This window comes from Sinocyclocheilus grahami, unplaced genomic scaffold (assembly GCF_001515645.1).
Source record: "Sinocyclocheilus grahami isolate Dianchi unplaced genomic scaffold, SAMN03320097.WGS_v1.1 scaffold31.1, whole genome shotgun sequence".
Lineage (NCBI taxonomy): Eukaryota > Metazoa > Chordata > Actinopteri > Cypriniformes > Cyprinidae > Sinocyclocheilus > Sinocyclocheilus grahami.
The window spans coordinates 3,660,171-3,672,602 of NW_015505210.1; the positions used below are offsets into that span (position 1 = coordinate 3,660,171).

The 12,432-nt window shown below is 36.5% G+C and overlaps 1 protein-coding gene across 2 annotated transcripts; it reads right to left on the reverse strand.

Annotated features, from left to right (window-relative positions):
* Window positions 1-3,003: 3,003 nt before the first annotated feature.
* LOC107575020 (protein VAC14 homolog) lies at window positions 3,004-12,432 on the reverse strand. 2 transcript variants are annotated; one of them, XM_016261439.1, is made up of 19 exons: window positions 11,801-12,432; window positions 11,237-11,387; window positions 10,917-11,084; window positions 9,913-9,975; window positions 9,720-9,827; window positions 9,363-9,472; window positions 9,133-9,254; window positions 8,919-9,056; window positions 8,612-8,755; window positions 7,085-7,148; window positions 6,100-6,244; window positions 5,945-6,010; window positions 5,751-5,865; window positions 5,471-5,603; window positions 5,176-5,350; window positions 4,930-5,048; window positions 3,999-4,078; window positions 3,769-3,919; window positions 3,004-3,687 (listed from the first exon to the last, which is right to left on the reverse strand). In XM_016261439.1, the coding sequence occupies exons 1-19, from the start codon at window positions 11,902-11,904 to the stop codon at window positions 3,531-3,533; spliced, it is 2,313 nt and encodes a 770-aa protein (XP_016116925.1). In that variant the 5' UTR covers window positions 11,905-12,432; the 3' UTR covers window positions 3,004-3,530. The 2 variants fall into 2 exon arrangements, with proteins under 2 accessions (XP_016116925.1, XP_016116919.1); XM_016261433.1 differs by having other exon boundaries at window positions 5,718-5,865.

Sequence of the window (12,432 nt, forward strand, 5' to 3'; positions counted from 1 at the left end):
AGAAGTGTGGGATTATAAACTAAAAAGAAAGAATGACGAGTTGATTTTTCTTACCAGAATTGTGAGATATAATCTCGGAATTGCAAGAAAAAAAGTCAGAATTTTGACATAAAAACTCAAAATTTAATTTTTTTATTCTCTTATTGCATGGCTTCTGTAGGAACGGCATGCCCGGCGGATGCGACGAATGAGTGGCAACCACATGTGACGACCCCGGGCTGGACTCTGCTTCGTCCACGGTGAAAGCCGATCCAGTGATCCACAGCGCAAAGTTATAGTATTTCCTCAGCGACCAGGCATGACGAAGCAGATATCGTCCTCTTTTTGAAAAACAAAAAAAGTAGTTTCGCTTTTACAACAAAGCACACAGCGTCTTTACGACATTGCGGCGGAAACGACAAAACTACAGCGAGAATAAAAGTTACGCCTTCTTTCTTTGTGTGAACATTTGTGTGGCGTTATGCAAATCTTCCCACATCGTGACGTAGACATGTGGGGGTGTGTTAGAACGAGCCGTTTTAGGTAGGCGTGGCTGACTCTTAAATTTTATAAAGAATATCTCTTTGGATTTGAGACTTTAGTCTTTGCAACTTTACAGATCTTCTTTATGCACCAAGAGCTTGTAACACTCCAAAGAGAAAGGAAAAATTGAAATCTCATCATATGACCCCTTTAAACTGGCATTTTCTGCCACCAGATAGACTCCGCCCACAAAAACGTCATCACTGTTTGCAAACACTGAAATTCTATTCTATTTCTTTACTGACCTTTTTTATGCCACACAAACAGAAAGACAATACAATGACCCTTGCAAGCCAGAGGAAATTATATGTACTTTATTTAAGGCTAAATTGTTGTTCAGTGTGTGGATGAATCTGCAGAAAGAGGACTTGAGAGAAGTGTTATGATTAATGTGAAGTTTGATGTTTCGTGTGGAATGGAGAAAGTTCAAAAGAATCTGCGATCAAAGGGCAAGAGAAAGAGAGAAGTTTCAAAAGCAGATGGGTTGATCTTCATGTCTACTTCAGACAAAGAGGGCATTTCAGCATTCTTGTGTCACTAGCAGTGTTGGGGAAAGTTACTTTTGCATCACAATTAACTAATAACTAATTACGTTACTTAGTTACTTTTTATGGAAAGTAATGCGTAATGTTACTTTTGCATTACTTTTTAACTCTGGACAGGGCTTGCTTGTTTTGTTTTTTAAATAAAAAAGTTATATTTTTGGCAAATATAAAAGCCTTTTCACACCAAAAGTGAAATGAATAAGCCTCAGGCTGAAGGGAAAGTAAATTTACGTCCGTACAGTAGAATGCAGAAGAAGAGATTTCAACACACTTCAGCAATAAAAAAAGACACACAAATGTTTGTCTAGAGTAATTTTTGCTTATTAGTACGGTTGAACTGGATCATCGAAGGTCAGAAGCAAAGACATTGGTTAATAGAATGGGATTAAATACATAAAGGATATTTGTGTTGTTTAACATTTAATTATTGCAGATTTGCGTCATATTCTGAGTTGCATTATTTTTATTCATTTTGAGAAATACTGAATCTGTGTTTTTTTACTTATTTGAAAAAGTAACTCAGATATTCTCTTGTAAATTAAAAAGTAATGTGTTACTTTACTAGTTACTTGAAAAAAAAGTAATCTGATTACTTACTTGTAATGCGTTACCCCCAACACTGGTCACTAGTGCAGGCATATGTATTCGTTTTAAAAGCTAAAAAAATATGTCAATAAGTCTCTGTGGTAGACTAAATAAAAAGCATTTATAATGAATTTACAAAATGGTAATCAAAAATTAATAAATTAATATAATAAAATAAAAGGACTCTGAACCCTTTTTATCGGCTACTATGTGAAGGAGGTCAATTGCTGTGACTTCAGATCTGCAGTAACTGTTCTATTATGGTTGAATCTGTAGTAACTGGTCACCCTTTGTATTAGGTATATTGCTATGTTAAATTAAAATGTACTAGTTTTAATTTATACTGTGACTAATTCTAGTAATTTTAGACATTACAGTTCTGAATGTTATGCAGAAATTCATTTTTTCAAACGTTAGTATCCCTGAATGAGATTCGAACTTTGAAAACAGATTATCTTAATCCCTGAATTTATCCCATTTATACTCTATGGCAGTCCTTGATAGCACACGTACATCTTGAAGATGTCTGTTAAACATCGCTTAAGCATCTGGAAAGCATCTGCTGTGTATAAACATCTTTAAAAAGTCGCATACATTATAAATCATAAACGTCTTAAAAACATTTTTTAAATGTCTATTTAACGTCTGACAGGAAACGTCCTAGAGGTGATTTGTTGTTGTAAATTCGCAATCAAGTAGACATCTTTGAGATGTATAGGCTACGTGGGCTTGCCACGGTGCTAATCAAAACCGATGCAATATATTTTTGGCCACACGTAAATTTCATGGCGCTGTTCTGAGCTGGTTTCCCTGCGTCGTATTTCTAACAGCGCAAAAATCATAAACCTGCTTTCATTTGAATAAAATAACAATTGTGTATGATTTTAATTTTTAAATAAAATAAAGTGTTTAAAACTATTTTTTAAAAATCGTAATTTCAAACACTTTAAAGCCATCGGAGAGAATGATGTGAACACCGGTCCGCAGAGAAAATCAGAAAAACAAAAACGTGCTCTCCCAGTCGGGGAACTGAACCCCGGTCTCCCGCGTGACAGGCGGGGATACTGTAAACTATCCTGTAAACTAAAAAGAAGCGTATATGGATTTTCGGTGAGAAATTAGGAGTTTTCTCTCAGCTACAGCCTAGACGCTTTCTTAGCGAAAGTTATACAACAGCGCCACCTGCTGGATTGTAAAAAGTGAGCTTCTGTGGTTCTCATGCTGACAAGCGGCATCTGATTCAAGAAAACCAACAAAACAAGACATAAGCGTGGACAACTTTATTGCAACTTTGTCTTCACATTACAGAGAAACAGTTTGCATGTACATAAAGCCAAGAATGAATATGTCGATGTGGAAAAACATGATGAAATGAAGGACAAGTAGACTCCAATGGGAATGCTAAGGAAACAAGAGTGAATATTTTTTGGATATGGTTTGTGTGAGAGATAAAATCACCATACAAAAAAAGACAAACGTCCATTAAAGACTCATTTACAGTACTTGTCATGAGATGTCGTCATGTTTTACATTAAAAATTCCTAATAGACATCCAGGGCTACGTGCAAGGTGTTCTGTACATATGATTTGGGGAGGGTTATATTAAACCAGTCAGTTGGGAATGATAAAACCATTGGCCCTTAATCTGTAACAGACAAACTAGTCAAATTATATCCAAGTGTGTACATACTACATCAACTCCAGCACCTGAATATAAAGCACTTCACGTAGCATAAAAATAAAGCACATTGAAGTCCCTCATGCCCATAGTAGCTTGAATACATTAAAAACTGAATAAGGTGATACATAGATGCCCACTACAGGTCTTGTTGAGGTATTTCGGACAAAGGCTGCATAATCTCATCCTGTCTGTGACCTTTACAACTTCCTGTCTGGGTGCTCAGAGCGTCCCGCCCTCTGATGCCTCACTTCCAGGTGTTTGCTCTGGACTCGGTCAAAGTGCTGGAGCAGTTCACTGTAATCGATGTGTGGCTGGGCTAATCGTTTGTCTTTGACGGGTGCCTTTGGGTCTTCCCTGAAAAAATAAAGCACTTGAGAAAAGGCAGACTATCCAGTCTAGATGATGTCAAACTGTTTAGAGAGCACGAGAACTTACACCGTCCTCATAAGTTCAGGGTTTGGCACACAGCTGAGCCGATGCGAGAGCAGCTGGAACGCCTGACTCTGAGGAAGCAACATCAGCAGGCCGTACAGAGCCTTGATGAGATACGGGTTATGCTCTACATCCAGTAGCTGCAGACGAAGGTCTGCAAAGAGAATGGGTGTTAGTGTAGAGAGCTGACAATGATACTCAACAATTTTATATGGTGGATGAATGGGACTCACAGGTGAAGATGGGGCTCTCGATTAGCTGCACAAGTTTATCCACCTCCATGAGGAAGTCCACAGTTACCTCCAGATCTCCACTGATCAGCTCAGATCAAGGTGTTTTTTTTTTTTTATATATATATTTCCAGAGTTCTGAACTATTTTGATCAATTAAATTCAATTACTTCTACAGTAGCTTGTGATTACTCTATAAAGATTGTATGTAATTATTTTACAAAGATTACACATTAAATAGATTACAGCTGTAATTTTATTAATATAAAAATATTTAAAATCTAACATTAAAAATTATATTCAGTTCAAAATTTCCATGACTTTTCCCTACTTGTATTTAACAATTTAAAATAAATTTCCAGATCTTTCTATACATTCCATGACTGTAGGCATACATACATAATTTAATTGTTAATTTTTCATAGTTTTTTTTTTTTTTTTACTTGTTTTTCATTTATATACACTACTGTTCAAAATTTTGGGGTCTGTAAGATTTTTTTTTTTAATAAATAAATACTATTTAGCAAGGACACTTTATCAATGATTCCACAAAAATATTAAGCACCACAATGTTTTTCAGCACTGATAATAATAAGAAATGAGTCTTGATCAGCAACTCAGCATATCAGAATGACTTCTGAAGGATCACGTGACACTGAAGACTGGAGTAATGATGCTGAAAATTCAGCTTTGCATCACAGGAATAAATTACATTTTAAAATATATTAAAATAGAACAGTTATTTTAAATCATAATATAATATAAAAATAAATATAGTGATATTTTTTATTCAATAAAATATTACAGTCCCCGAACTTTTGTGTGTGTGTGTGTGTATATATATATATATATATATATATATATATTAGCATACAGAATATTGAGTCAGTCTGAAACAGAATGATATATTATAAACTCTTTACAGAAAGGATACAATTTCTGGATGAGGTCGTAGGCATGCCGATAGTTCTGTGTCAGGAAGCACAGCGACACAGTGGCCACTGGATTGTGACACCAAGAGCGATAGAGGCAGCAGAAAAGAGCACAGCTTTCCTGATGCGTAGAAAGTAGAAACATAAACCAATGATAATGAGCACTGACACAAAACCTCAATTAGAAACAATCTGACTGGATTTTATGAGTCTGTTTTAAAGTTCCTAGTCCTCAAAGCAGATGTTACCTGTGTGCGCAAGTCCTTGAGCTGATTCCGCAGCTGGAACAGTTCGGCCGAGGTAAGCAGAATAGTGTTAAGTGTCTGCACCATAGTGGAGGCAAACTTCAGATCTTCCTCCTTGAGTAGGATGTCTGCCATAGAGTGAAATATGTTCTCCGCATGCAGGAGGAGACACAGCTGCCTGTTGGGAAGTAGACAAATCTTACTAACAAAATCTGTTGAAAGGATAGTGGTATACTCAGATTTACTTGGACTACTACAATTGTCCTGGGTTTAAACCTTTGAGGCTGGATGGTTTTACCTGATAATGAAGGCCCCTCTCATTTCTAGAAGCTTCCTCTCTAAACTGAAGCGCTTGAGCAAATTAATCATGAACTTGTAGAAGTATGAATTCATGCTGGGAGTGCTGGGAGATAAATCTGTCACCTTAGAACCTGTCAAATCAAAAGTCCTTGTTTGATTTCATGTTCACAAATCACAACAGTTTGGTATTAATCTGCTTTAATCATATAAACAGACAAAAAGAGGACCAGGAATTGGTTACCCACCAACCACCACTGGCTGCCCATCTCTGACCCCACCTGGAATATGGAGCTCTGTTTTGCTGTCTGAGTTGTCGCATGACCCAGACGCGTCCGTCTGACCAGCAGGTGATGATGCAATTTCTGCTAAAACCTCCAAGTCTTTTAAAATCACCTGTGAGAGATACTCAAGCTTTAAAATAGCAGCATCTTATAGATCAGCACTGAGATGATTGGAAATGATGATGACTTACTTCATCAGATTCATCTGATAGTGTCTTCAGTAACATGGGGAACAAACTATCTGTGTGCTTGAACATCTGGCATGGAGATACAGTGGAATAAATCTCTTTTAGCATTGCACTTTTTAGTATTGAAACTGCATATTTAAAATGCCATCTATAGAAACCTTGCGAGGGGTCTTGATGTACAAATGGTACAACCACTTCAAGACAGCGATACGAGTCATCATTCCGGTGGATGAATCATGTAAATGTCTGTCCAGTACTTGCACGATGCCATCCAGATCCAGAGTTACCGCAGACCTGTCAGAACTACACAGCACAGAGCAAATCAGAGATCTTGTAGAAATCCTGAACTTTTAACTAGACAATTGCCTTGTCCAAATACCCACACTTGCGGTCTTTGCACTTGAACACTTATATGACGTATTTCCTGTATTTGGCCCAAGTGTTCAAGTGAGCATGAAGACCACAAGTGTGTGTAAAACTTTTCATTACCTGATGGGACACACTTGTAGTGTTGTAAAAATGCAAGTGTTTACATAGCTTTATTTTAATTTTAAATACTTTGCATTTTAAAATCAACTTCTAAATGTCTGTTCACCAGTCCCTATAACATGACCATTTTAATTTGTGGTGCTTCTAATTAAGTGATAAAAAGCAGTTGCAAATGTTGTACAAAATAAATATCACCACTACTCATCTTTGCACCAATAAAACGTAAAAACACTGTTTTTCTACCAAATTAGACGTAATATCTAATTATTATATTAATATTTAACTTGCATTGGAAAGGTTTCCCTGACCTCTCGTGAGATCTCGGCAAAAAGTCTCATGATTTCTTTCCAGAACATGATGCATGATGGGATACACTAAGCCTCAAATAGTGCTCCGGAGCGGTATTCGAGATAGTGTGGATTTAGTGTGCGTTAAGGGCACTGTACTTTGCCGTTTTTAAGACCTGGACAGTCTTGCGCACTTACTTCCTGTCGCGCGCACGCGCTCTCAAGTGGCCAAGACCGCAAGTGTGGGTATTTGGACAAGGGGAATCTGTTGTTGCTTTGATTCTAGTAAACTACTTCCTGTTCTTCATGTTACACTATAAAATAGAAATATATATAGTGTTTTCTGTCAGTGACTGTCCAAACATACCTTGCTGGAGTAAAGAAAGAGATGTTGCTGAAGCCTACTGACTCCTGAGACTCATTAAGGGAATCTAAAACCAGAAACAGAAATATAAAATCAAACCAGGAAATGTTTTCAAATTAATTTTCAGTATTGCAGTGTATTTAAAATGACATATTTCTGGATTATTCATAAAACAAAGAAAATGTAACGATAGCATGCTTACATGAAGAAAACAACGTGGAAACAATTGCTGCCACTATCAATTAATCTTTCTTTTTTACATCTACAATACAAAGGTCAGTAAGACGTTTTAAAAGATTTTTTAAGTCAATTATGCTCATCAAGATGGCATTTATTTGATCAAAAATACAGTAAGAAATGTCATATTGTAAAAAAAATTACTATTTAAAATGAGTGAATTCTATTTTAATGTATTTAAAATTTTCACAAGCCATTACTACAGTTTTCAGTGCCACGTGACCCTTCAGAAATCATTCTAATATGCTGATTTGTTGCTGAAGATTTTTTTTTTGGTTATTTTCAATGTTGAAAATAGTTGTGCTGCTTAATATTTAGAAAATTGTGACAGGATTTTCTAATGAATAGAAAGTTCAAAAGAACAGCATTATTTTGAAGTAGAATTCTTTGTAACAACGTCTCTACTGTGACGTTTGAGCAATTTAATACATTCTGGATGAATACACAAAATTATCTATTTAAAAAAATAAAAATAAATAAAACAAGCGAACTAACCCCAAACTTTTAAGTGAGTGACGTGACATGTGGCCAAGTATGGTGACCCATACTCGGAATTAGTGCTCTGCATTTAACCCATCCAAAGTGCACTCACACAGCAGTGAACACACACACACCGTGAACACACACACCCGGAGCAGTGGGCAGCCATTTATGCTGCGGCGCCCGGGGAGCAGTTGGGGGTTCAGTGCCTTGCTCAAGGGCACCTCAGTCGTGGTATTGATGGTGGGAGAGAGCGCTGTACATTCACTCCCCCCACCTACAATCTCTGCTGGTACGAGACTCGTACGAGACCTTTGGGTTACAAGTCCGACTCTCTAACCATTAGGCCATGACTTCCCCCTTGAATGTTAGTGTGAATAAGCAAGACATTTCAAACTATAAAGAAGCATTTACAAAAGGAGAAAAGATGCATTGGCCGGGAATCACGTGGCAGGCGAGAATTCTACCACTGAACCACCAATGCATTCCTAAAAATTTAATTTTTAATTTTAATAAATGCAGTTGCCATATTTACTCACTAGGTGGCACATTTCAATCCCTCTAACTGTCTTTCAGCTTTCCACAGCAATTACCACATTTGTCCACTAGGCGACACAGTTCAATCCCTCTAATGGTCTTGTCACTTTTCTCCTACTGATACACAGGGGGCGACAAAATCTTTCCAGAAATGCATTGGGGGCCAAATCACTTGTCTCATACCTTTATTTCACATTATTTTGTTTCCACAAATTTAAATAAATAAATGAAATTAGAAGAAAATAAATAAGGAAAATTATTGTAAAAAAAACTTGCCATTCAAATCACCCTCTTTCTTAGATGGAGTCCCATCACTCGGAGGGGAAGACTTGGTCTGTGATTCTTCATCATCTTCATCATCTTCAGGAGTCACAAGTTTCATCAGGCTATGATTGCATGCACTGGCAGCCTCTTTAGTACCTGGAGATGGTTTATTGAGGAAACGGATCTGAACAGTGACACCTCCTGATACTACCAGAACCATATCAATATCACAAAAACATTTAGCTAAATGGCATTGCACACAAAATGTACTCTCAGCCAATGCATTTTATATTAGATATGCAACCTCAGTTTAGGATACTCTTTTTGCGGTCATCATAGGAAAGGCAAGGCAGCACTGCTGTCAGAATGCCAGAGGAATATGGTAGTACCACTCTTCCAGCAAGCTGAATGAATTCTCTCATCCATGTCATCGACGTGAACTGGATGAGATCGTAAGCTGCAGTAATACAAAATAAAAGAATTACACTACTTACCTAAAATAAGAATTGTACATTGTTTTACATCTGACTCACTGGATTTTGATTCATCAGACACTTGACAGTGGACGACTAAGATGTTGGCCATTTCCGCAAATTTGACACTGGAAGGATTCTTCTTAATTTCTTTCAGGAATTCCCCCAAAACCACCTCACACCTATTGAACAGCAGCTGTTAATGCTCTTTAAAAATGAGAAAAAGGAAGCAGAGAAAAGAGGAAGAGGGAGAGACTATCAAAGGTGAAGGGAAAGATAATGAGACATACATCCGCCTGATCTCTTTGCTGCTGTCTCCAAGAATCTGAAAGAGTCCGTCTAGAAATTCTGGCAGATAATCCAAGAGGTTGATATCAGGAACCGACTCCAACACGTGGATCTGGAGCAGTCAAACCATCATAGGAAGTCACAATAGCATAATGGCGGTTACCATTGTTATTGTAAAACTATTAAAAAATGGTTTTAAAAACTAAATCTCAAATTAAAACTAAAACTATTAAGTCATTTTTAGTTATTAATATAAAGTAATAAAATAAAATAAAGCATAAATGTTAGCTAAACACATATAACAATATATCTGTTGTGTCCTTTTAAAAGTTGCAGATTGGTGAAAGTGCTCAACTCACCCAGGAGATGATGAATTGGCGCGCATACTGGTTGTTTGAGTAAATCCTCTCACGCAACAGAGGGACAAAAGCCACTAGGTCAAATTTGTTGCTCTCTGTTACAATGTCCTTAAAATAAAAAGCAGAAGTCATTATTTCATTTGATGCCTCCAAACTTTAACTGTATTATCCACGTTTCTCATTTCAAACTCACCTTAAGAAGCCGATCCAGGAGCTCAGATCCACTCTTTACGTTCGGATCAGGATCTGCAGCAAGCTGTAAAGAACAGATCACATGTAAGGTGAGTCCAATTGAAAAGTGATTCCAATGAAAATTGTGTTCAAAATGTCAGTAACACGGATCAAAGGTCTGTGTTATCACTTCTTACATATGAAAAAATAAAATAATAATAAAACTCCTGTCATTAAATGTTTATGGTATTTTAGAAAAGATTATAACAGAAGAAAATAACATCTCAACAGTGTTATTTTTGTATTATTTTGTATTTATTAATATTTTGAAATGGCTTTTATTTTTATCATTTCAGTTCTTAGTTAAATTTTAGCTTAAGTTTTATAAGTTTTAGTTTTTTTAAACTTCATTTTTTAAATTTCTTTTTAACTTTATTTTATTTAAATTAATTAATTTAGTTTTAGTAACTTCAACTTATTTCAGTCAGTTTTTTTTATTATTTTAGTTTTCACACAGTATTTATATTTTATTTCAGTTTTATTTCGATTACTGTAAACTACTTTTAATAGTTTTAGTCAGTGTTACTTTAAGATCATTGAGACGTTAATATAGTTTATTAATATTTCAAATTCGTATTTTCATATACACATTTCATTTTAGCTAAAGTTTTAGAAATTTTGCAGCATTTTGTTTTTTATTTTTCATTATGTCTATACAGTTTTTATTAACTTTTTAATTTTCATTATTTTAGTACATCAAATTAACCCAAATGAAAATAAGAAATGTTAATCAGTTAACGTTTATTTTATTTCAAGTAACAAAAAAGTTAACTACAATAACCCTATAACTGACAATAACAAAACAGCTTTTTACTCTTAAGAAATATTATACTATATTTAAATGGCATTGATTACTAATTACTAAAAATTATTTCAAATAAATATTTAAAACTAACATGGAATACCATGTGTGATTCCTTTCTACCTTTCATGCATACATCTAGATATGAAGGTGCATTAGTTTACCTTGCTAAGCCCATCAAACAGCACATTGAAGTGGGGCAGCACTGCTCCCCTGGCAACCTTCACTATATTGTAAAGGGCCTCACAGGCGTAGTAGCGCAGACGGCTGTCAGAGTCATTGAAACATGTAAGAACTGGATCAATGAGTTCTTTCAGGTACAATCCAGAATCCTGAGTAGTACAAAAGATAAGATAAACATAAGCAAAGCCTCCATATTAGCCTCGGAATTTCAAGCATACGGAACGTCTTGCAGCCAATATACCTCTGAATCAAGTATTCAATGGTGTATTGAGGAAGTATTTAGCACATTTAGTTCACATACTTTTCCCAGGGCAATGGAGCACGCCGCCAACCCAATGAGGCCTCCTTTTCGGCTGTGAGGGTGCTGGGAGAGAGCAAACTCTGTGGCCAGTATCTGGATGACATGTCTGATCTGTGCGGCGTTGTTCTGGGCTACAAATTCCCGGACAAGCCTGGCAGAAGATTGGGAAGAAGCGATCACAGTGGATGAATGGAATAGAAATAAAACACAGCATTCTACTAATTCATTTAAAACACAAGCTAGCCATACTTGTATTTATGTAATAGACATCAGTGCTGTTTGGACTATGGGCTAGTATTGATCATACGCATGACTAATAAGATCATGTGGCATGTCAGATGACCAGCTCTCCATTTGAGCAAAGTAACAAATGCAAATTACTTAATACAGAGAGAAACTAACTATGCATGTTAAAATATAACTTACACGCTGCAGAATGGGTGTCAGTGCAGTAAAATGGGATTAAACAAGTCTAACAGAAATTGAATGCAAATGAATATGACACATTCCAATTTGAAAGCATATTCTCTCTTTTATGAATATAAATAACAGGTTAAGACTCACTTTTCAATCTCAAGAGCTGCCACCTTCCTCTTCTCGTACAGTTTGTCGTTGAGAGCTCTCACAATGTTTGGTGTCAATGGAGAAAAATCCTTATCGGTGTTCATTTTTTCAAAGTATTTCCGAAAAATAAACTTAAATGACGCATAAACCACAACTAGGCACTGTTAAAACTGCTCTCTGAATAAAGCTCAGTGAATACAGGGAAAGTCTCATCAGATGACAGTTCAGTTAGTGTATGACTGAATAAATGTTTTAATGTTTCACCCAGGAGAGTGTTTACAGACAAGACGACGCACTAAAACCTGTTTCCGCGGCGAACTCTCATCACAAGCATCACTTCTAAAATAACAGGACCTGCTGTCTGCGACACTCAACTGAAAGCGCGGAGCAGGAGACGAGAGCAGCTACTGCCAAAACAGAATAAAAGCCTTAGCACCTCTATGAGCTTGAACCATTCAGAGACGACGAACCGGAAAACCGCGATTGCTTCAGTACACAACGTAAACCTGATGAATATTTCTTCGCGGGTGATGACAGAGGTAGATCGCACTGTTTTTCAATATAAGCGATTGCCCAAAGCCGCCGTATGTCCCGGCTCACATGACTTCCTACAAACATCAGCGACTGGTAAA